This window comes from Nerophis ophidion, linkage group LG01 (genome assembly GCF_033978795.1).
Source record: "Nerophis ophidion isolate RoL-2023_Sa linkage group LG01, RoL_Noph_v1.0, whole genome shotgun sequence".
In the NCBI taxonomy this organism is placed as follows: domain Eukaryota; kingdom Metazoa; phylum Chordata; class Actinopteri; order Syngnathiformes; family Syngnathidae; genus Nerophis; species Nerophis ophidion.
In genome coordinates this window covers 58346459-58369278 of record NC_084611.1, presented here as the reverse complement: position 1 = coordinate 58369278, position 22820 = coordinate 58346459, and the positions used below count along the sequence as shown (strand labels likewise).

Genomic DNA, 22820 nt, shown 5'->3' with positions numbered 1-22820 from the left:
GACAGATTCACCACTGTAGTCATAGTTTTTGGCTTAAGAAAATTCTATGTGACATTAGATCCAGACTTCTTCTGTTTGTTTGAGTTTGTCATTACTGCCACAAGTGACGGAAATGTGTATTACAACCGAGTTTGCTATGGATCACATCCGAAAAACTGACATATTTTGGCAGACTTCTAGGAGGAACTCATGGCCCAACAATAGACCCTAGGGTAAAACTGCTAGGGTTTACTGCTCTAAAACCTTTCCAAATTAAAATGGAAAAAGATCAACTTATTTAAACAATTAAATAAAAAACATATGTCTCATAAGAAGCCAGAACAATTTTACAGGTTTCTTCTGCCAAGAAAGTATATTATGCCTCAATGTTTTTATTTTATTTGAATAAAATCTGGTTAAAGGATTTCAGCGCGTGTGTAAGTACTTTTTGAGCACATTCAATAATACTGCTAATGACAACAATGATCATTGTGGCCACAGTAACCGTGATATAAAATGTTCTTATTGTGACATCTATAGTCAGACTACCTATTCTTGGCAATACAAAAAAACTATACATTCCTATTTAAACCGGTATTAATGATAAACTGCGGCAAAACTCCTAACGGTTAGTTTTACTGTTTCAAATCAAAATGAATGTAAAACCATAACTGCTAATGCGCCGATCACTAACTTGCAGCTAGCGCCGCTCATCGCTGCTATCTTCAATGGAGTTAAACTCGTCGCTTATGTCAACAAGCCATTTGTCAGCCAACTTGTAATTTCCATGGAAAATTGGTCCGTTTATGTCGACATGTCTACTGTTAAATTCATCATTATTGCTAAGCATCATGAAACATTCACAAAGTGAATTCCTGTTTAGTGCATCCATTCATCCATTTCCCGCCGCTTGTCCCTTACGGTGTCGCTGGGGGTGCTGTAGCCAATCTCAGCGTCTTCGGGTGGAAAGCGGCGTACACCCTGGACAAGTCACCACCTTATCGAGATATATGTATATATATATATATATATATATATATATATATATATATATAAATGATAAATGGGTTGTACTTGTATAGCGCTTTTCTACCTTCAAGGTACTCAAAGCGCTTTAGTCTGCCAAAATATGTCAGTTTTTCGGATGTGATCCATAGCAAACTCGGTTGTAATACACATTTCCGTCACTTGTGGCAGTAATGAAAAACTCAAACAAACAGAAGAAGTCTGGATCTAATGTCACATAGAATTTTCTTAAGCCCAAAAAGTATGACTACAGTGGTGAATCTGTCTTTTTCTTTTTTGTTGGCCCTGCAATGAGGTGGTGACTTGTCCAGGGTGGGATAGGCACCAGCACCCCCCACAACCCCGAAAGGGACAAGCGGTAGAAAATGGATGGAAGAATAAGACTTTAGTTAAGAAACATATTTATTATTAATTTTGTATTTATTTCAGCGCAACATAATTCTATGAAAAAAAATGTATATATACATACACACACACACACACACACACAGTGAAGAAATTAAGTATTTGAACTCCCGGCTATTTTGCAAGTTCTCCCAATTAGAAATCATGGAGGGGTCTGAAATGTTCACGGTAGGTGCATGTCCACTCTATGAGAGATAACCTGAAAAGAAAAATCCAGAAATCTCAATCTATGACTTTTTAACAATTTATTCATGTGATACAGCTGAAAATAAGTATTTGAGCACCAACATTAATATTTGGTAGAGTTGCTTTTATTTGCAATTACAGACGTCCAATGTTTCCCTTAGTTCTTCACCAGGTTTGCATAGACTGCAGGAGGGATTTTTGCCCACTCCACACAGATCTTCTCTAGATCAGTCAGGTCTCTGGACAGTCGCTGAGTAACACAGACTTCCAGCTCCCTCCAAAGATTGTCAATTGGATTTAGGTCTGGAGACTGGCTAGGCCACTCCAGAACCTTGATATGGTTCTTACGAAGCCAGTTCTTGGTTTTCCTGGCGGTGTGCTTTGGGTCATTGTCATGTTGGAAGGGAAGGAGGTTTTTGGCCCAAATCTCACAATACATGGCTGCAGTCATCCTCTTTTCAATACAGTACAGTCGTCCTGTCCCATGAGCAGAAACACACCCCCAAAGCATGATGCTACCACCCCATGCATCACAGTAGGGATGGTGTTCTTGGGATGGTACACATCATTCTTCTTCATCCAAACACGCATAGTGGAATTATGACCAAAAAGGTAAATTTTGGTCTCATATGTCCACAAAACTTTCTCCCATGACTCCTCCAAATGGTCATTGGCAAACTTAAGACGGGCCTTAACATGTGCTGGTTTAAGCAGGGGAACCTTCCGTGCCATGCATGATTTCAAACCATGACGTCATAGTGTATTACCAACAGTGACCGTGGAAACAGTGGTCCCAGCTCTTTTCAGGTCATTGACCAAGTCCTGCCATGTAGTCCTGGTCTGATTCCTCAACTTTCTTAGCATCATTGAGACCTCACCAGGTGATATCTTGCATGGGGCTTCACTCCGATTGAGATTGACCGTCAAGTTTAGCTTCTTCCATTTTCGAATGATTGTTCCAACAGTGGACCTTTTTTCACCAAGCTGCTTGGCAATTTCTCCGGAGCCCTTTCCATCCTTGTGGAGTTGTATAATTTTGTCTCTGGTGTCTTTGGACAGCTCTTTACTCTTAGCCATGCTGAATGTTTGGGTTTTACTGATTGTATGGGGTGGACAGGTGTCTTTATGCTTCTAATGACCCCACACAGGTGCATCTAATTCAGGATATTACAGTAGAGTGGAGGAGGACTTTTAAAGGCGGACTAACAGGTCTTTGAGGGTCAGAATTCTAGCTGATAGACAGGTGTTCAAATACTTATTTTCAGCTGTATCACACAAATAAATTGTTAAAAAAATAATAGATTTTGATTTCTGAATTTTTCTTTTTAGGTTATCTCTCATGCAATGGACATGCACTTACTGTGAAAATTTCAGACACCTCTATGATTTCTAAGTGGGAGAACTTGCAAAATAGCAGGGTGTTCAAATACTTATTTTCTTGACTGTATCTATCTATCTATCTATCTATCTATCTATCTATCTATCGTCGCAGGGCCAACACAGATAGACAACATTCTCAGTGCAATGGATATTAAAATGTCATATCACGCGGGATGAGGTGGCGCCTTTTACCCGAATGCACCTGAGATAGGCTCTAGCACCCCCTGCCACCCTGAAAGGGACAAGTTGTAGAAAATAGATGGATGGATCACAGTTCTTGTGACCAAACTTATCGCGGTATTGTTGAGTGTGTTCAAAGAGTACTTAAAATATTTTTGATCTTTTTCTGTTTTAATTTGTAAAGGTATTGGAGTGTGTTTTAGTGATAAAAACAAAACGAGTGCTGCACGTCTCATTTATGTTGAAATACATTTTTGTTTCTTACATTTAAGCTGGCGAGCAATTAGTGACTAATAAACTGCACTCAATTTAATATACTTTTTAGATTGTTAACCAAGGGAAGGAAGATTTGTGCATGTATGAAAACTTTGTCATTGTGGTCGAAACATACAAAAACATTAGCACACCTGTTCTGTTAGATACAATTGTAAAATATCATATGAAAACACAAGAATCTAAAAAGAATATCTACAAATGGAATGTGTCACGACCAATAATCCTTTATTATCACCATGGACCATGGATTGATCAGCTGCCGTTTTCGTCAAAGTATGTGATCGCCATTGTCGATTAATGCTGATCCCTTCTGGCTAACACTGTATTTATTTTTAGTCCAACAGCTGACAAGTGACTAGCATCTAATTATTTGTCTCCATGCATGTTGTATACCTGCTCCCCAGAGCTAATAATAACCACCTCCTTTACGTCAAATCAATTACATTTCTTACTTAGTATTTTAAGTATCATTATCAGGTTTCATTATCACTGGAGAACGAGGCTAAACATGTTACACACCAGGAGCAGGCATGCTAACAGCTAAACAACACCAAGAAATAAGTGTATAGTAAATAGTAAGAAGTGTAGATGAAATTGTGTCATAGCAGAAAGTAAGCAGTTATTAGAAAGAAATTGACAAGTAGATTAATTAAGATTCAGAGAGAGGATAAGGTAACTTGGTGTGTCAGTCTCCTCACAGTCAGTACACGACACGTAAGAGGAGGGCGGGTCATTCATAACTTGGTAATGTCGATACCAATAGTAGTATCAGCAGTGTTGGCGTGAGGCATTTTCCAAATGGGATCCCAGGGACCCCATCAAGTCATAAAAATGGGGCCCCACAGTACATTTTTGGTAGACATGTCCGATAATATCGGACTGCCCATATTGTTGGCAGATAAATGCTTTAAAATGTAACATCTGAAATGATCGGTATCTGTTTTAAAAAGTAAAATTTATGACTTTTTAAACGCCGCTCTAAGGAGTGGTACACGGACATAAGGAGAAGTACAGAGCAATTGCTTCTCCCAGTCATACTTGCCAACCCTCACGATTTTCCCTGGAGACTCCCGTATTTACTGATTTCCAACCAGACAATATTCGGGGCGTGCCTTAAAGGCACTGCCTTTGCGTGCCAGCCCAATCACATACTATCTACGGCTTTTCACACTCACAAGTGAATGCAAAGCATACTTGGTCAACAGCGATACAGGTCACACTGAGGGTGGCCGTATAAACAACTTTACCATTGTTACAAATATGCGCCACACTGTGAACCCACACCAAACAAGAATGGCAAACACATTTCGGGAGAACATCCGCACCGTAACACAACAGAACAAATACCCAGAACCCCTTGCAGCACTAACTCTTCCGGGCTGCACCAATATACATCCCCCGGTACCACCTCAACCCCGCCACCACGTACCCAACCCGACCACCTCATGCTCTCTCAGGAAGAGCATTTCTCAAATTCCAAGCTGCTGTTTTGAGGCATGTTTAAAAAAAATAATGCACTTTGTGACTTCAATTATGAATATGGCAGTGCCATGTTGGCATTTTTTTCCATAAGTTGAGTTGATTTATTTTGGAAAACCTTGTTACATTGTTTAATGCATCCAGCAGGGCATCACAACGAAATTAGGCATAATAATGTGTTTATTCCACGACTGTATATATCGGTATCGGTTGATATCGGAATCGGTAATTAAAAGTTGGACCATATCGGAATGTCGGATATCTGCAAAAAAGCCATTATCGGACATCTCTAATTTCACTGTGTACTATTGACTTTGTTTTGCTATGTTATTGTTAAACTGTCAATACCACTCTCCATGGGTTATCAAATTGTACAGTTAATACATTTGATCGCTGTCGTATTGGTATCGGCCAATCGCAGTAATGGATGATCCATATCAGAATCAGCAGCATAAAACCCTGATTGGGGAATCTCTAATTTTGACCTTTTGCTTATAAAAGACAAGCACCTGGGGATAGGTTGATTGGCAACACTAAATTGGCCCTAGTGTGTGAATGTTAAAGTACCAATGATTGTCACACACACACTAGGTGTGGTGAAATTTGTCCTCTGCATTTGACCCATCCCCTTGTTCATCCCCTGGGAGGGGGGGGAGCAGTGAGCAGCAGCGGTGGCCGCGCCCAGGAATCATTTTAGGTGATTTAACCCACAATTCCAACCCTTGATACTGAGTGCCAAGCAGGGAGGCAATGGGTCCCATTTTTATAGTATTTGGTATGACTCAGCCGGGGTTTGAACTCACAACCTACCGATCTCAGGTCGGACACTCTAACCACTAGGCCACTGAGTAGGTGATGCGTGATTGTTGTCTGTCTATCTGTGTTAGCCCTGTGAGGAGGTGGCGACTTGTCCAGGGTGTACGCCGCCTTCCACCCGATTGTTGCCAAGATAGGCTGCAGTGACCCCGAAGGGAATAAGCAGTAGAAAATGGATGGATGTATGGATATAAGAATGTTACAAGTTAATGTGCAAGTAATGGCTACTTTCAATGATGTTAACTGCTTATTTTCAGAACCGCTTACGTTGACGCGAGTCAACCAATCAGAGAGATGTCGACTTAAACATGTTCTATATGTGCTGATCATTACGCCCTGTGCTCTGTTGCTCTGTATAGTTTGTAAAACATGCATCGTGGCCTTCTTGGAGACAAACAAGTTCTGCCCCCGATGTGACGTCCAGGTTCATAAGACATGTCCGCAACTCAGCATCAGGTAAGCAAGCAAAGATCTCTTATAAACATTTCTGACTCAAAGCTTCATCGTCTCTTGTTTTTTGTGATATTAAGAGCGGACAAAACTCTGCAAGATATAGTTTATAAGCTTGTTCCGGGTTTATTCAAAGGTAATACAAACTTTCTCGGCATAAAACATGGCACGACTGTTCAGGTTTTTGTTGTCGTCTGCCGCCCGTAGATGAGATGAAGCGGAGACGAGATTTCTACTCTGAGAGTCGTGTACTGGAGCCGGGGGAGGTAGTGGAGACCTTCAACATAGCCGAGGACGAAATCATCAGTCTGTCCATACAGTTCTATGAGAGGAACAAGTAAGTCTGTTTGAGCACATTCAACTATAGGTTGTATTCAGTCACGTGACTTTTGAACGGAAGGGAACTGGGGATAGGTTGATTGGCAACACTAAATTGGCCCTAGTGTGTGAATGTTGTCTGTCTATCTGTGTTGGCCCTGCGATGAGGTGGCGACTTGTCCAGGGTGTACCCTGCCTTCCGCCAGATTGTAGCTGAGATAGGCACCAGCGCCCCCCGCGACCCCAAAAGGGAATAAGCGGTAGAAAATGGATGGATGGATGGATGGATGAACTAAGTGGTGTGCCACCAAACCAAAAATGGCTGCTATGCAGCAAACAGAATCGAAACTATGTACACAACGGGCCTAGATCTTACCACTAAAAGCAGATACGAGCAAAACAATCATATTATGCAATCAAATATATTCCTATACATAATAAAAAAAAATCTGTCAAGTGATCTCAGGGATTATCAGTTAGTCGTAGGGCTGGGCTATGTCGCGGGTTTGTCTCTGTGCGATATAGAAAATGACTATATTGTTCTATTCGAGTATACGTTCTCACGTAGTTGCTTTTAGCTTCGTGCATTACACTACATGCGTTTCCCACTCTTTCTTGTCCCTCCTTCTCACAGAGACTTAAACAAGCACACCTTCTTACATAGTGTACGTCACGCGTCACACACCTTCTCCGAGCAGAGGTAGCTACATAGGTAACATTAGCTGTGATGCTAACGGTGCGAGAAAAGGTGCGAATCTGGTAACAAATGGAGAAATAATTCCCAAGTAAAACAGCACGGGGTGCATCGTCTGGCAGTGGTTTGACTTCAAGCGGGAATATGTTAAACAATTATGCAGCAAAAGCGTTGCTACAAAAAGTAACAGCACTGCTAATTTGTAGCGTCATTTGAAAAGTCACCCGTTAGAGAATGAAGAGCGTTTGAAACTGCATGTCAACATCTCCGTTCGGTGCCACACCCACAAAATGCTGAAGCAACAATTTCCGGATCAACACAGTATGAAAAAAAATCAACAACAGAAGGAGATAAGGTCCGCAGGAACCTAACACAGAAAAAAGGAAAAATACTATTTGATTTCCTATTATGCAGTTCATTTTTGACAGTTTTTGAAATATCTTGTATGACATTGTGCGCAAAAGTGCACTTTATTTTTTTTTAAACTATTGTAGTGGCGTTCTGTACAAAAAGTGCACTTAAATTTTGTGTTGTTTTGCTATGTCATCTTAGTGACATCATGCACAAAAGTGCACTCATAGCTTGTTTTAAAATGTCTCTGACAATCTTGCACTTTCTGTTTTGGAAATGACATGAATGTATCAAGTGTTCATTCAAGGCTAAGGCAAAATATCACGATATATATAACAATATATATATGGCCCAAAAATATTGAGTTATTAATAAAAGGCCATATCACCCAGCCATAGTCAGTCGCCTTGCCAGACATGTCGAACTGTCTGGGGCAAGCAATATATGCACTTGTATAGTTAGGAGAAGATGCCTCGTTAAGCGGAAATAAAATAATCTGGTTTTAGCCAAGTCTCACTAAGACCAATGACGTTAAGATTCTTTTCTCGAAAGACCTCATTAACTAATGACACTTTGGGAGACAGTGATATAATGTTTGAAAAAGACCATATTACAGATAGTGTAAAGTTTTGAGGCATTTTACAAAGGACAACAAAACGTTGATTAGGTGGTAGATATATATTTGCAAGGCCATTATCAAGAAGGATATTTTAAGAGAGACTACATCAAACATTTTATTTCTTCATTTTTTCACGTTTGTTTTCTGCAATTTTAATTTTGACAGTACCACATAATTACTGTTTTATTTTAAGTATTAATTGCGGTGGTACAGGGGTTAGTGCATGTGCCTCACAAATCGAAGGTCCTGAGTAGTCCTGAGTTCAATCCCAGGCTCAGGATCTTTCTGTGTGTAGTTTGCATGTTCTCCCCGTGATTGGTTCCCTCCGGGTACTCTGGCTTGCTCCCACCTCCAAAGAGATGCACCTGGGGATAGGTTGATTGGCAACACTAAATGGTCTGTAGTGTGTGAATGTTCTGGGTGATGTAGTCCCCTATAACTAAGGTGTGGGGTCCGGTAGACTGAGGTGTAGGACTTGCATAAGGGCTATATCTATTATGTGTCACAGACTCTTGTTGGCCGCTTGGCGCTGCTTCAAGTTGGGCTACTTCAAGGTCGTTGTAGAGTAACTTTGTCCCTGCCAGAGGTGTATGCCACGTCTCAGCTATCCATGAGAAAAGTGCTTGAAGAACAAGAAGCCATACTCATGTTTCTTTCACTGAGTCGAGTCCCTGCTGTCTTTGGAGCGCAGGGGCTTCGGACTGGGACGAGCTTAGCTTTGTTAGTTTAGCAACTAGGTAGCTGACAGTGAAGAGGTGTAACAGAGAGACTGGGTGTTTTTTAGGTTTGATAAGATTACTAAATGTGTTAAAAAAGCTAACAAATAAAAAGATAGCACTTAGTTTTGAACGGCGCGTGCGAGGCTGGGTCAAGGAAATTGGTATTAAGACTCTTCTAAATTAATCATGCATCGTTTTTGCTTGGGTAAGGTTGCATTTCATGATTATATTTTTGCGTCTGCAGTCATTTTCGTTGCCTTGTTGTTGTTCCAAGCGCCGTTTACGAGTATGGAAGCTTTTCCTCGTCTATATCAAAATTTAACTATAGAACTCAACGTTGTGCATGTGCTGAAAGCTTCATTTATGATTGCTGCCTTTGGTAAAAGTTTTAACTATATCAGGTTTTTCTCACATTTGCTTTCTTTTAGTTATACTAGCCGAGCTGGTGAATTACAAAACACTTGTAGCATCAATGGTTTTGTCATCATTTTTTAAAATAAAATCTTGATATCTTTTGCCCTTTTTGATTACATCTAAAGGATTTCGGAATTTTTTTTTATCCATTTCTCGATTTAAACGGTTCAAAAAGCCTTTAAAGGCCTACTGAAATGAGACTTTATCCAAACGGGGATAGCAGGTCCATTCTATGTGTCATACTTGATGATTTCGCGATATTGCCATATTTTTTCTGAAAGGATTTAGTAAAGAACATTGACGATAAAGTTTGCAACTTTTGGTCGCTAATAAAAAAGCCTTGCCTTTACCGGAAGTAGCAGACAATGTGCGCGTGACGTCACCGATGTGAGGGCTCCTTACATCCTCACATTGTTTATAATGTGAGCCACCAGCAGCAAGAGCTATTCGGACCGAGAAAGCGACAATTTCCCCATTAATTTAAGCAAGGATGAAAGATTCGTGTATAAGGAAAGTTAGAGTGAAGCACAAAAAAAAAAAAAAAGAAAAAGCGACTGCTCCAGGCGGTGGCAGTGGGACCGTTTCAGATGTAATTAGACACATTTACTAAGATAATTCTGGAAGATCCCTTATCTGCTTATTGATCATAAAGTCATACCTAAAAGTCGGATGGCTGCGGTGAACGCCAGTGTCACTCAGAGAAGGCAATGGAGGAGCCAAGATCACAACTGCCTTTTTGAGCTGCAGGAGGAAGTCGCATAATCCACTGAAGTCTCCGGTAAGAGCAGACTTAATATCACAATTTTCCCATCCAAAAACGTGCTGGGTGATGTAGCAAAACATGTTCGCTTGACCGCTCTGTGTTAGAGCTTCACAACAAACAAAGAAACAGGCTGTGTTTCGGTGCTAAAGGCAGCTGCAATCCACCGCTTTCCACCAACAGCATTATTCTTTATAGTCTCCATTATTAATTTAACAACTTGCAAAAGATTCAGCAACACAGATGTCCAAATTACTGTGTAATTATGCGATGAAAAGAGACAACTTTTAGCCGTTTGTGGTGCTGGACTAATATGTCCGCTACAACCCAAGACGTCACAAACACGCGTCATCATACGCGTCATCATTCCTCGACATTTTCAACAAGAAACTCCGCGAGAAATTTAAAATTGTAATTTAGTAAACTAAACCGGCTGTATTGGCATGTGTTGCAATGTTAAGATTTCATCATTGATATATAAACAATCAGACTGCGTAGTCAGTAGTAGTGGGTTTCAGTAGGCCTTTAAAGCAAAGGCAAACATTTGGCATTTTTCTTAGAGAAAGGCAAAAAACTAGAGATGTCAGATAATATTGGACTGCCGATATTATCGGTTGATAAAGGCTTTCCAATGTAATATCGGTAATTATCGGTTTCAAAATTATTGATATCTGTTTCAAAAAGTAATATTTATGACTTTTTAAAACGCAGCTGTGTACATGGACGTAAGGTGAAGTACAGAGTGACAATAAACCTTAAAGCCACTGCCTTCGCGTACCGGCCAAATCACATAATATCTACGGCTTTTTACACACAAGTGAATGCCACGCATACTTGGTCAACAGCCATACAGTTCACACTGAGGGTGGCTGTAAAAACAACTTTAACACTGTAACAAGTATGCGCCACACTGTGAACCCACACCAAACAAGAATGACAAACACATTTCGGGAGAATATCCGCACCGTAACACAACAGAACAAATACCCAGAACCCCCTTGCAGCACTATCTCTTCCGAGACGCTACAATATACACCCCCAAACCCTCCCACCTCAACCTCCTCCTGCTCTCTCTCTCTCAGGGAGAGTATGTCTTAAACTCCAAGCTGCTGTTTTGAGGCATGTTAAAAAAATTAATGCACTTTGTGACTTCAATAATAAATATGGTTGTGCCATGTTGGTATTTTTTTCCATAACTTGAGTTGATTTATTTTGGAAAACCTTGTTACATTGTTTAATCCATCCAGCGGGGCATCACAACAAACTAAAGCATAATAATGTGTTAATTCCACGACTGTATATATCGGTATCGGTTGATATCGGTAATTACGAGTTGGACAACATCGGAATATCAGCAATAAAGCCATTATCGGACATCCTTACAAAACACCGCTCAGGACAATACGACAAAAGACGCTCGCTGGCCCACCACTTTGAGCCTTACATAGTCAATGAGCCGGACGTGACATCAGTAAATACAACTTTTACCGTTATTTGATCACCCTCATTTAGGTCACAATAACTCTGATAGGAAATGTTTATCTTATTAAAATCCTACTGCAAAGCAAGCCACCATGGGGCCAAAATAATGTTGCGGGTTGTTGCATACAGCTGTGGTATTCCAGAGGAAGACCCAGCACATGGGTCCCTTTGAGTACATTTTTTAATAATACATTTTATTGATATAACGCTTTTAAAAGGTACTCAGGGACACTTCACATAATCAAAAGAAAACATGATCATAATGTTAAAAAAATAGGGTTACCGCTCCAGACTGTAAGCCACAGATATATATGTTGTAAAATGAGTTATTTACACAATAAGGTTAATTGTTTCCAAAATATGTCTGTAACACCACAGTAAAACGGCTGATCAAACAAAACAAAAGTTATCGTCATGGATCTACGAGCTGCGTAAGCTAGCTCTCAAACTAAACAGACTAACTCCACGGTGACGTCTTGGTGAATTTACGAAGAAATTGAGAAAATTAAACAATGTAAAAAGAATGACGACGTAAGTTGATAATACGAACACAGACACTCGGAAATGTGTTAGCATTTCAGCCAGTGGTAACGCTGCTAGCGGCATTACATTACTATAGCTCGTACAAATATGCATGAAAAAACTTCGACAGACATCACACATGGGAAGTTTTAGTAAGTATAAACCGTTTTAGTTATATTTTAATACTTGATGAATGAAGAATCCATACGAGTAGAAAGGCTATGAATTGCTCGATGACTGAATTTCTACTTCAGGACGTTAAAAGCATTAAATGGAAGGAGAGTTCAGCACCTGCAGTGAGCGAATTTGTCCAAAAGATGCCTCTATAGCACAAGCAACAAAACTCACAGTGTTTTTTTTGGGGGATAAAATTATTTTTATTACTGCTGTCAGAGAAGACAAATATCGGTAGAAAATGGAAGGATAGATAATTTATCCAATCCCCAATATTAATAGCCGCGAATATCATCAGCCAAGTCTCTTAACAGAGTGAGACAACTCTCAGGCAGTCAGAGACAATAACGTTAGAGATTAAATATTATATTTACGCAATTAAAAGCATAACGTGCTAAATATGACTAATTAATCGCAATTAATGCGATATTTTGACACCCCTGTATATACTGTACACTGCAAAAAGTCTGTGTTGAAAAACAAGAAAACAAAACAAAAATGAGAGGTATTTTATTTAAACTAAGCAAAATGATCTGCCAATAGAACAAGAAAATTTGGCTTGTCAAGACTTTTCAAAACAAGTAAAATTAGCTAACCTCAATGAATCCAAAAATACCTTAAAATATGTATATTCTCACTAACAACAAGCACACTTTTCTTGGTAGAAAAAAAAAGGCCTTTTTGTTCAAGATGTTGAAAAATATTCTTAAATTAATTAAATACAAGTGCCATTATCTTGACATAATTATATGTGCTCGACATCATGATTTTTTTCATGTTTGAAGTAAGAAATTATTACTTCAAAAATGTAGTTTTATACTTGTGTTAATTACACAGCTTTGCAACAGTTGATATTCTAGTTTCAAGCATGTTTTACTCAATATAGGTCATAGAATCCCAGCAACAAGTTGTATTATCTTACTGAGATCATTTAGGACCAAAACACTTAAAACAAGTGAAAGACTCAAAAATAAAATCTGCTTAGTGAGAAGAATTATCTTATGAGACAGAAAATAAGCAACTATCACCCTTATAAGAGATATTTAATCTTACTTAGATTTCAGTTTTTGCAGTGTAGGTCTCAATAGATCGATATACACAGCTCAGAAAACCAGAAATGTTGCAAAAAGTTAATGCATACGTCAGCAGCCTTGTAGACATATTACTTTTATATATAATAACACATTTATAATCACAACAATAATATACACTATAATAGTTAAAGATGATTCAATAATCAGTTTATAATCGAATTGTAGCCCCAGAATCCTAATCAGATCATGACGTGCCCAACGATTCCCGCCCCTGATAGTTCACTCAATAAAGTCGTCCATTTTCATGTATACCATTTCAAGTCCTGGTCCCTTGTGTTCTTATTACTAAAAAAATGCCCGCTTGAGTTGACTTGCAAAGCCTAAGGGATTTTCCTATGAAAAACTGGTGTGTTAATGTCAACATATTGCATTATTGTCAAGCTCATCATTATCACTTGTCATTTTGCAAAAGCAGATTTGCGGTCATGTCAACTCCATCCATCCATCCAATTCATTCATTTTCTACCACTTGTCCCTTTCGGTAACATCTATAAAAACAACAAAGGGGCAACAAGAAAAAAAGTGTCCTAACTTCAAAGCGTTGGCCTCCTTTTGACTTTAGTGACACTCTGGTCAGCCGAACAATTTTCACAATGAATAGAATAGAATAGAGTTTTATTGTCATTATTACAGTGAACAGGTTCAAAGAACAAAAATTGGAGCAATTGAAGAAAAATAATGTCTGGTTAAAAATCCTTTATTATTGCTATTTTGGCTTATGTTGACTTTAAATGGGTTGCACTGTACACTATACACATTTTTTTTTTTTTTTTTTTTTTTTAAATGCATATTGGGTTAGAGGTGGGGGGAAATACATTTTTAAATTCGGACATGGGCAATTTATAAAATTGATTAGTAAACGCTAATCGATTTATTTATTGTAAATAAAGTAATGCAGATAGTTCTAAAATGTGGCCGACTGTAGGGAGCCACCTCACTGAGAGATCAACCACCTTTATTATAGGGCTCTTATGTTCCAGTTTTGCACACATTTTCAATCAATCAATCAATGTTTAGTTATATAGCTTTTAATCACAAGTGTCTCAAAGGGCTGCACAAGCCACAACGACATCCTCGCCTTAGAGCCCACATTAATTAATACATCTGAGAATTAATTTAACAGTTTATTACAAATACACTGTTTTAAAGATGCAAGTGATCAATGCTTATTTAGTGAAACAAAAATAAATGTAAAACTGCATCAATATACATAAATTAAAGATGCATCAATAATTGATTTTAAATGAAATTGTAGTTACTGAATCGTAACCGTGAAGTGCCGAATGATTCCCACCTCTAATATTTTGGTAAATTTTTTGACAGTAAAGATGCTAAAAACCCAATTCAAAGCAGAAACTATAAACAGTCTGATTTGCATAATTTGCCATGTTGCATTCAATTGTATTGGGTGCTGTAGGACAGAGGAATAACTTTGTAAAGTGAGTAAAAAAAAAAACACAAATATTTTTCAAACGACAAATGACAAATTTTGTTGCGTGATTTTGTCGGTTTTTTTTAACATCACAAACAAGATTGAGCTCCTTGAAAAGGGGCAGAAGCTGGCAGCAAGTTGAGAAGACCATTAAGTGTCAGTCTCCTCTCTGTTTGAAAGCACATAATTTTTATTTTGTTTCTTTAATACTGTTTTTTGTGATTGCTGTGACCTAAAACATAAATTTGTGGTAGTTGGTGAAAAAAAATTGGGTCAAAAGTTACAATGTTTTGAGGCTTCCTTTTTTTTTTTTTTTGATAACCTCTAAAAATGAGGCTTAAGGTGTTTTGTGACTATAACACTGCCGCAGCTGAGTAAATCCACCAAATAGAGACAAACTGCTGCCTTCTTTTACTTAAAAATATAACACAGGTCAAGTCAAGCTTTTGAAGATCTAAGTTAAGTCAAGTCAATTTTATTTATATAGCACATTTACAACAACTGTTAAATTGAACCAAAGTGCTTTACAGGTTAAAAAAGCACAGAGCAACAGAAACAGAAAACAAACAAAGAACATAAACAATGAATGAGCTGAATAAAATAGTGCAAAAACCAATACGGTAAAAGGGGTCGAATAAAAAGTAAAAAAAATACTAAATAAAAATGATAGCAATAAAAAGTGCGACAAATAGAAAAAACCTAAAGCGAAGGCGTCGGGGGGTAGGACTAGAAAATGGTGGCCTAGTGGGCAGACTCAGCTCAGGTCAAAGGCCAGCGGGAAGAGGTAGGTCTGAAGAAGGCTTTTGAAAACCCCCAGGCTCTGGGCTGACCTAATGTGGAGGGGAAGGCTGTTCAAGAGCTTAGGAGCGGCAACGGAAAAGGCTCTGTCCCCTCTGGTCTTTAGCCTGGATCTGGGGACCGCCAACATCAGTTGCTCAGCTGACCTTAGGGGTCTAGATGAGGTATGATGATGCAGAAGCTCGGTCAGGTATTGTGGGGCCAGACCATTTAGGGATTTAAAAACAATTGAAAGTAATTTAAAATCAATGTGGTAACGGACAGGGAGCTAGTGGAGTGAACACTAAAGGGTACACTTACTAAAATATAGTAAAAATGTTGCTGCCAAGTTTGCAACACTGAGCCCACCTGCTATGTCTTCTTATTCTCTGTCAGACAAGGGGCCTCATTTAAAAGAATGCTGCTCACAAAAAAGTTGTGTCAAACAGGGTGAAATATACGCAAGTAGGGTTGTACGGTATACCGGTACTAGTATAGTAACGTGGTACTAATGAATCAAAAACGGTACTATACTCTGTTTAAAAACTACCGGTTCCTCGGGCATGGCGGCGCATCGTCACACCAAGACATTGCTGGTTTCACAAGCAGAGGAGCATGTTCGGCAGCGCACAATCACGGAGTACTTACAAGTAGACAGAAAAGGGAGAATGGACGCATTTTGGCCTACAACTAAAGATATAGGTGAAACTATAACACTGAAACACCCACAGGAAGAGGTGCTTTAAGACATGGGTATCTACCTGGCAGCTAACATCTATTAGCAGTGTTTTAGCTACTTCTAAATAACTAATCCTCGATCCATGGCGACAAATAAAGTAAGTTTCTTACAAGTATCACCCCTGCAAGACGAGGAATAGCTAACCATGCTTCACTACACATCGTAGGAGGATACAATAGTTCACCGGCGTCACCGCTAACAAAAGCTAGCGCGCTTGAATGTAAACAAACGTCATGGGTGGATCTACACCTGACATCCAGTGTAATGATACCAAGTACAAGAGCGTACCTAGTCAATACTACTATGATTACATCAATATTTTTTATGGTCACAAAATCTTTTTTCTTTTTGAAAAAATTCATATTCCGTAAATACGTCCCTGGACATATGAAGACTTTGAATATGACCTGGAAGTACTTAGTATCGGATTGATACCTAAATTTGTGGTATCATCCAAAACTAATGTAAAGTATCAAACAGAAGAATAAGTGATTATTACATTTTAACAGCAGTGTAGATAGAACATGTTGAAACGGAAAATAAGCAGATATTAACAGTAAATGAACAGGTAGATTAATAATTAATTTTTACATCTTGTCCCTCATAATGTAGACAAAATACTAGAATGATAAATGACACAATACGTTACTGCATACATCAGCAGACTAAATAGGAGTCTTTGTTTGTTTACTTACTAATAAGACATGTTGTCCTGGATGTTCACAATTTTATTTAAGGACAAAATTGTTCTTCGATTGCAATAAGAAACATGTTTAATGTACCGACAGATGTTTTTGTTAAACTTAAGCCAATAATGCCCTTTTTGTGCTGCCCTTTATTTAGAAAAGTATGGAAATACATTTTGGTACGAGTACCAAAATATTGGTATCGGGACAAGCCTATACGTACCCAACGTTTACCACAGACTTATTTATAGAAACATTTTATGCGGGAAAGATTGAGTATTTCACACTGTGCACTCTTCAGACTAGCTGAAGAGCGCACTAAGTTTTTAGGAAATGGGAATCAGTGACACCCAATGGGACCAACATGAAATAAAGCTCATATTCACATGAAAAAAGACTTAAGCACTCTAAAATAAGTAAAAAAATGTATATTTCACAATGAATAAGAATACCTCCAATACTGGATGTATTGTATATGTATTCGGGCTGTCTGACGTTTGTCTGATTTTTCTCTGTTTGCTTGCAGAACCAATGAGAGGCATCATTCAGAGGTGGATGGAGACAAGGTAAAAAACCTTTTTTTAAATTTCAAGATAAGGATTTGTGGCGTGAGAGTTGCATATTGTTTTCACATGTTTTCTGGCCCTCACCCTGCATTTGTGCTTTGTCAGTCCAACGGTAAACGCTTCCTGCAGTGCCCAGCAGCCATGTCCGTCATGCACTTAGCAAAGTTCCTCAGAAGTAAGATGGATATACCCAGCAACTACAGGGTAAACATGCACACACACCTTTTACGTCCAGATAATCAGATTGATGGGGTCACATTCTGATATTTTCTATGTTTAAAACATATTGTGGTCTATATGAAATGTAATGGTGGTTCTTTGGTCAAAATGTTGCATAGATTATTAATATTTTCTTGCCGACTAAAGCCCTCCTCCAGGCCAATCCCTCTTTGACCATGTCTTCTCCCTGTCAGCCATGTTGTAGTTTTTAGTGCTTTTATATGGAGCCTACTGACATAAGTCAGAAGTAAAGATGTCCGATAATGGATTTTTTTTTGCCGGTATCAGATATTTCGATACTGTCCAACTCTTAATTACTGATTCCAATATCCACCGACACCGATATATACAGTCGTGGAATTAACACATTATTATGCCTAATTTTGTTGTGATGCCCCGCTGGATGCATTAAACAATGTAACAAGGTTTTCCAAAATAAATCAACTCAAGTTATGGGAAAAAAATGCTATCATGGCACTGCCATATTTATTATTGAAGTCACAAAGTGCATTTTTTTTTTTTACATGCCTCAAAGCAGCAGCTTGGAATTTGGGACATGTTCTCCCTGAGAGAGCATGAGGAGGTTGAGGTGGGCGGGGTTGGGGGGACGGGTTGAGGTGTGGGGGGGGATAGCGGGGGGTGTATATTGTAGCGTCCCGGAAGAGTTAGTGCCGCAAGGGGTTATAGTTGGTTGTTCTGTTGTGTTTATGTTGCTTTACGGTACAGATGTTCTCCTGAAATGTGTTTGTCATTCTTGTTTGGTGTGGGTTCACAGTGTGGCGCATATTTGTAACAGTGTTAAAGTTGTTAACATGGCCACCCTCAGTGTGACCTGTATGGGTGTCGACTAAGTATGCCTGTCATTCACTTGTGTGTGTTAAAAGCCGAAAGGTATTATGTGACTGGGCCGCCACGCAAAGGCAGTGCCTTTAAGGTTTATTGGCGCTCTGTACTCCATACGTTTGTGTACACGACGGCATTTTAAAAAGTTAGAAATTTTACTTTTTGAAACCGATAATTTTTAAAACAATATCGATCATTTCTGACATTAAATGTTAAAGCATTTATCGGCCATTAACATTGGCAGTCCGATATTATCGGACATCTGTAGTTACATTCTTTGTTAATAGACGAAAATAAGTTAGTGTTTGGGTCTATTTCCTAGTTCACAACATGCATATTGTGCTCGGTATATTTAAAGTTGACTATTTCCTGCTGACATTGTACACAGGTTACCAATGTTGTCTCTCCTGGTGAGTTTTGAATGTCTTCAGTCGATGGCATATTCATATTCTTCCACGTTCACATGTACTGTATTTTCTGGACCATAGGGCGCACAGGATTATAAGGCGCACTGCCGTTGAGTGGGTCTATTCAGGTCTATTTTCATACATAAGGCGCACTACATTATCAGGCACATTAAAAGGGGTCATATAAGGATTTTTTTATTAAATGTAAAACTTCCTTGTGGTCTACATAACATGTAATGGTGGTTCTTTGGTCAAAATGTTGCATGGATTATGTTTTACAGATTTTCTTCAAGTCGCTTAAGGATGCACCGTTTTGTGGGCGGTCTTATTTACGTGGCTCACCTTCGGCAGCGTCTTCTCCCCGTCATCTTTGTTGTAGTGGTGTAGCGTGCAAGAACAGGAGTGGAAGAAGTGTCAAAAGATGGAGCCAACTGTTTTAATGACATTCAGACTTTACTTAAATCAGTAACAGAGCAGCATCTCCTCAACCGTGGCTCACTAGTGCAATAACAACGCCGGAAATGTGTCCCGTGAAAAACCGTCCGACAGGAACTCTCTAATAACTAAAGTTGTTTGGGAGAATTATGTAAACTCACAACACCGGTAGTTTTTAGCACTTTTATAGCGAGTTTACTGACAGATATATAAATGGGAACTTTCCGCGACTTTATATTAGAAATGTCCCATGACAAGAAGACAGAGAAAAAGAAGAAGCTTATCGGCTACGTCGTCGGCACGGTCTACAATGGCGTACTTGCGCAAATTTTCACAACTTATGCAGATCCTAAAAACAGATCAGCAAGTACCAGAATGTAAGAAAAGTTGGTTTTGCATATTTTTGCCAAACAAAACGCCAGATGTGTCTGCTAATGGGTGTCATTTTGCGGTCCTTATACACACACCATAGTAATGCTTGTATCTCTGACTACGGTAGCTGTAATGGGCTGACAATATTATCAAGCGCTGCGGCTTCAAACTCATACTAGAACTTTTTTAAATATTTCTGAGTGCCATGTGTAATGTTCCATATTCTCAATGGGACATTTAAAGTTTTGGTGTTTACCAGCGTCATATTGCAGTCTACACATATCTCTCAAGGTCAGTAAGCACCACCAGTATTACTCTGTACTCTTGAGGCGCACCGTGGATTTGTGAGAAAATTAAAGGATTTTAAATATGCCTTATAGTCCAAAAAATATGGTACTTGTTCAGTTCCTCCTCCTCCTTGATCAGAAGCACTTTAGTCTCCATTGAGCTTAATGAAAATGTTGCAGTTGCTGGTCGATGTGTACTGGATTTTCTTTTGCTTCCTCAGCTTGTTTTTTTTTTTTTTGCAATTTCAGAGTTCTGTTTTGTGATATGCTCATTATTGTAGACTTTGGATCCTGATTTTCGTCCTGGTTTCATAAGAGCCGTTTTCTGTTTCCTGTTGTCGTACCTGATGATGATGGCAGTGTTGGGACTAGCGTTCACCGTTTTTTTCTACCGGGTAAAGGATGGCAAGTCCAGCTCAATCCCTCTGAACGTAAAAAGGCCGCTACCTGTTGCGCCGTCATGTTAGCGACGGCCTCCTGGTCCCCAGAGTTCCCTCCGATGTTACTAGAAACTGACCCAGCAAAAAACATGGATCTTATTGGGAGACCTGTGACAAGCACGTCCTTCATCCTCCTATGCTGTTCCACTCTAACTTCCTCTGTGGCCTAGTGGTTAGAGTGTCCTCCCTGAGATCGGTAGGTTGTGAGTTCAAACCCCGGCCGAGTCATACCCAAGACTATAAAAATGGGACCCATTAATTCCCTGCTTGACACTTAACATCAAGGGTTGGAATTGGGGGATAAATCACCAAAAATGATCCCCGGGCGCGACACCGCTGATGACCACTGCTCCCCTCACCTCCCAGGGGGTGATCAAGGGGATGGGTCAAATGCAGAGGACAAATTACACCACACCTAGTGTGTGTGAGACAATCATTGGTACTTTAACTGTTCTTCAGCTGTACTATCTTGTCTTTTTCTTTGAGTATCACTCGCAGCGCTAGCATTTCTTTTACAAGATCAAGGACCATTTTCTGCTGTTTTTTTAATCATAGTCACTTCATCCGATTAGTGATGCTTTGATGTCATTCATGGGGAATTTCCTTTTAGACACCACAGCGCAGACTTGGGGTCGATGTTTGTTTGCGTCAGCTTGATGGAAGTGTTTGGATGTTTAAGTGCTTTATAGGCAGAATATAGCTACTCCCATAGACTCCATTGTAAATGAAGTTTTGCTCGCATTAATTTACTAGTTAGAACCAAAAGAGACAAGCGGTAGAAAATGGATGGATGGAATGCATAAAAAAGAAAAATATGGGATTGTGAATGATAGGCAAAGTTCCAAATAAGTGCAGTTATCCTTTTAAGCAGTCACTTTTAAGTATAAATGTCCGATAATATCGGCAGTACGATAAATGCTTTAAAAGGTAATATCAGAAATGATCAGGATCTGTTTCAAAAAGTAAAATGTAGTACTTTTTAAAACGCCACTGTACGGAGTGGTACACGGACGTAGGTAGAAGTACAGAGCGGCAATAAACCTTAAAAAGGCACTGCCTCTTAATGCTGGCCCAATCACATAATATCTAGGGCTTTTCATGAATTCAATTCATACTTGGTCAACAGCCATACAGGTAACATTGAGGGTGACCCTATAAACAACTTTAACACTGTTACAAATATGCGCCACACTGTGAACCCACACTAAACAAGAATGACAAACACATTTCGGGAGAACATCCACACCGTAACGCAACATAAACACAACAGGACAAATACACAGAACCACTTGCAGCACTAACTCTTTCGGGACGCTACAATATACACACCCCGCCCACCTCAACCTCCTCGTGCTTTCTCAGGGAAAGCATGTCCCAAATTCCAATCTGCTGTTTTAAGGAATGTTAAAAAAAATAATGCACTTTGTGACTTCAATAACAAATATGGCAGTGCCATGTTGGCAATTTTTTCCATAAGTTGAGTTGATTTATTTTGGAAAACCATGTTACATTGTTTAATGCATCCAGCGGGGCATCACAACAGAATTAAGCATAATAATGTGTTAATTCCACGACTGTATGTATCGGAATCAGTAATTTAGAGTTAGATATCGGCAAAAAAGCCAATATCGGACATCTCTACTTTTAAGTAATGAAAATGTCAACAAACAGGTTGTATACGTAAGAAGTGTCAACTTAAACAGGTTTTCTTGTACTTTGTATATTCCATTGAAATGTTGTGTAACTGATGTCACTTGTGTGTGTATTACAGGTAGAGGTGTTGTATGGCGATGAACCTCTGAAAGACTACTACACACTAATGGACATTGCCTATTTCTACGAGTGGAGACGGGTGAGTGTTCTTCCTACTACTTATTTTGTTGGTTATGTACACCAGCTAGCATGAATAAAAACAAACCTGGTCGTTCAAACTTCTTTAAATGTTCCCGTTTGCTTGAAAATTGAAAGAAACCTCTCTGGTACTGTACAATACAGTGTTTCCCACAGGGTGGCAATCTATTTGTGGCGGTGGGTAATTGCAAGGTGTTTGCTGATATAAATGGTCCTGCTGTGTGTTTACTTGTGCAAAGCTGGATAGTAGGTTAACGTCTAAGGCCCTGTTTACACTCCACATCAAATCTGATTTTTTTTTTTGCCCTCAAGTGACACAGATCTGATTTTTTGTTGTTGTTGCCAGTTTAAGTGCAATGCGACGTGAATGTATTTTTTTCGACAACTTTTCGGTGAGTTATGTCACTAGGGACGGCGTGGCGCAGTGGGAGAGTGGCTGTGT

General features: G+C 39.2%; 1 protein-coding gene across 1 annotated transcript in view; it reads left to right on the top strand.

Annotated features, from left to right (window-relative positions):
* The window catches only part of LOC133557546 (polycomb complex protein BMI-1-like), a 38422-nt gene that overhangs the window by 7284 nt on the left and 8318 nt on the right, over positions 1–22820 (top strand). Inside the window, exons 3-8 of the mRNA XM_061908095.1 lie at positions 6087–6183; positions 6258–6313; positions 6385–6514; positions 17485–17524; positions 17630–17728; positions 22299–22379. Of these exons, the coding sequence (XP_061764079.1) occupies positions 6087–6183; positions 6258–6313; positions 6385–6514; positions 17485–17524; positions 17630–17728; positions 22299–22379 (503 nt within the window). The remainder of the gene's footprint in view (positions 1–6086; positions 6184–6257; positions 6314–6384; positions 6515–17484; positions 17525–17629; positions 17729–22298; positions 22380–22820) is intronic.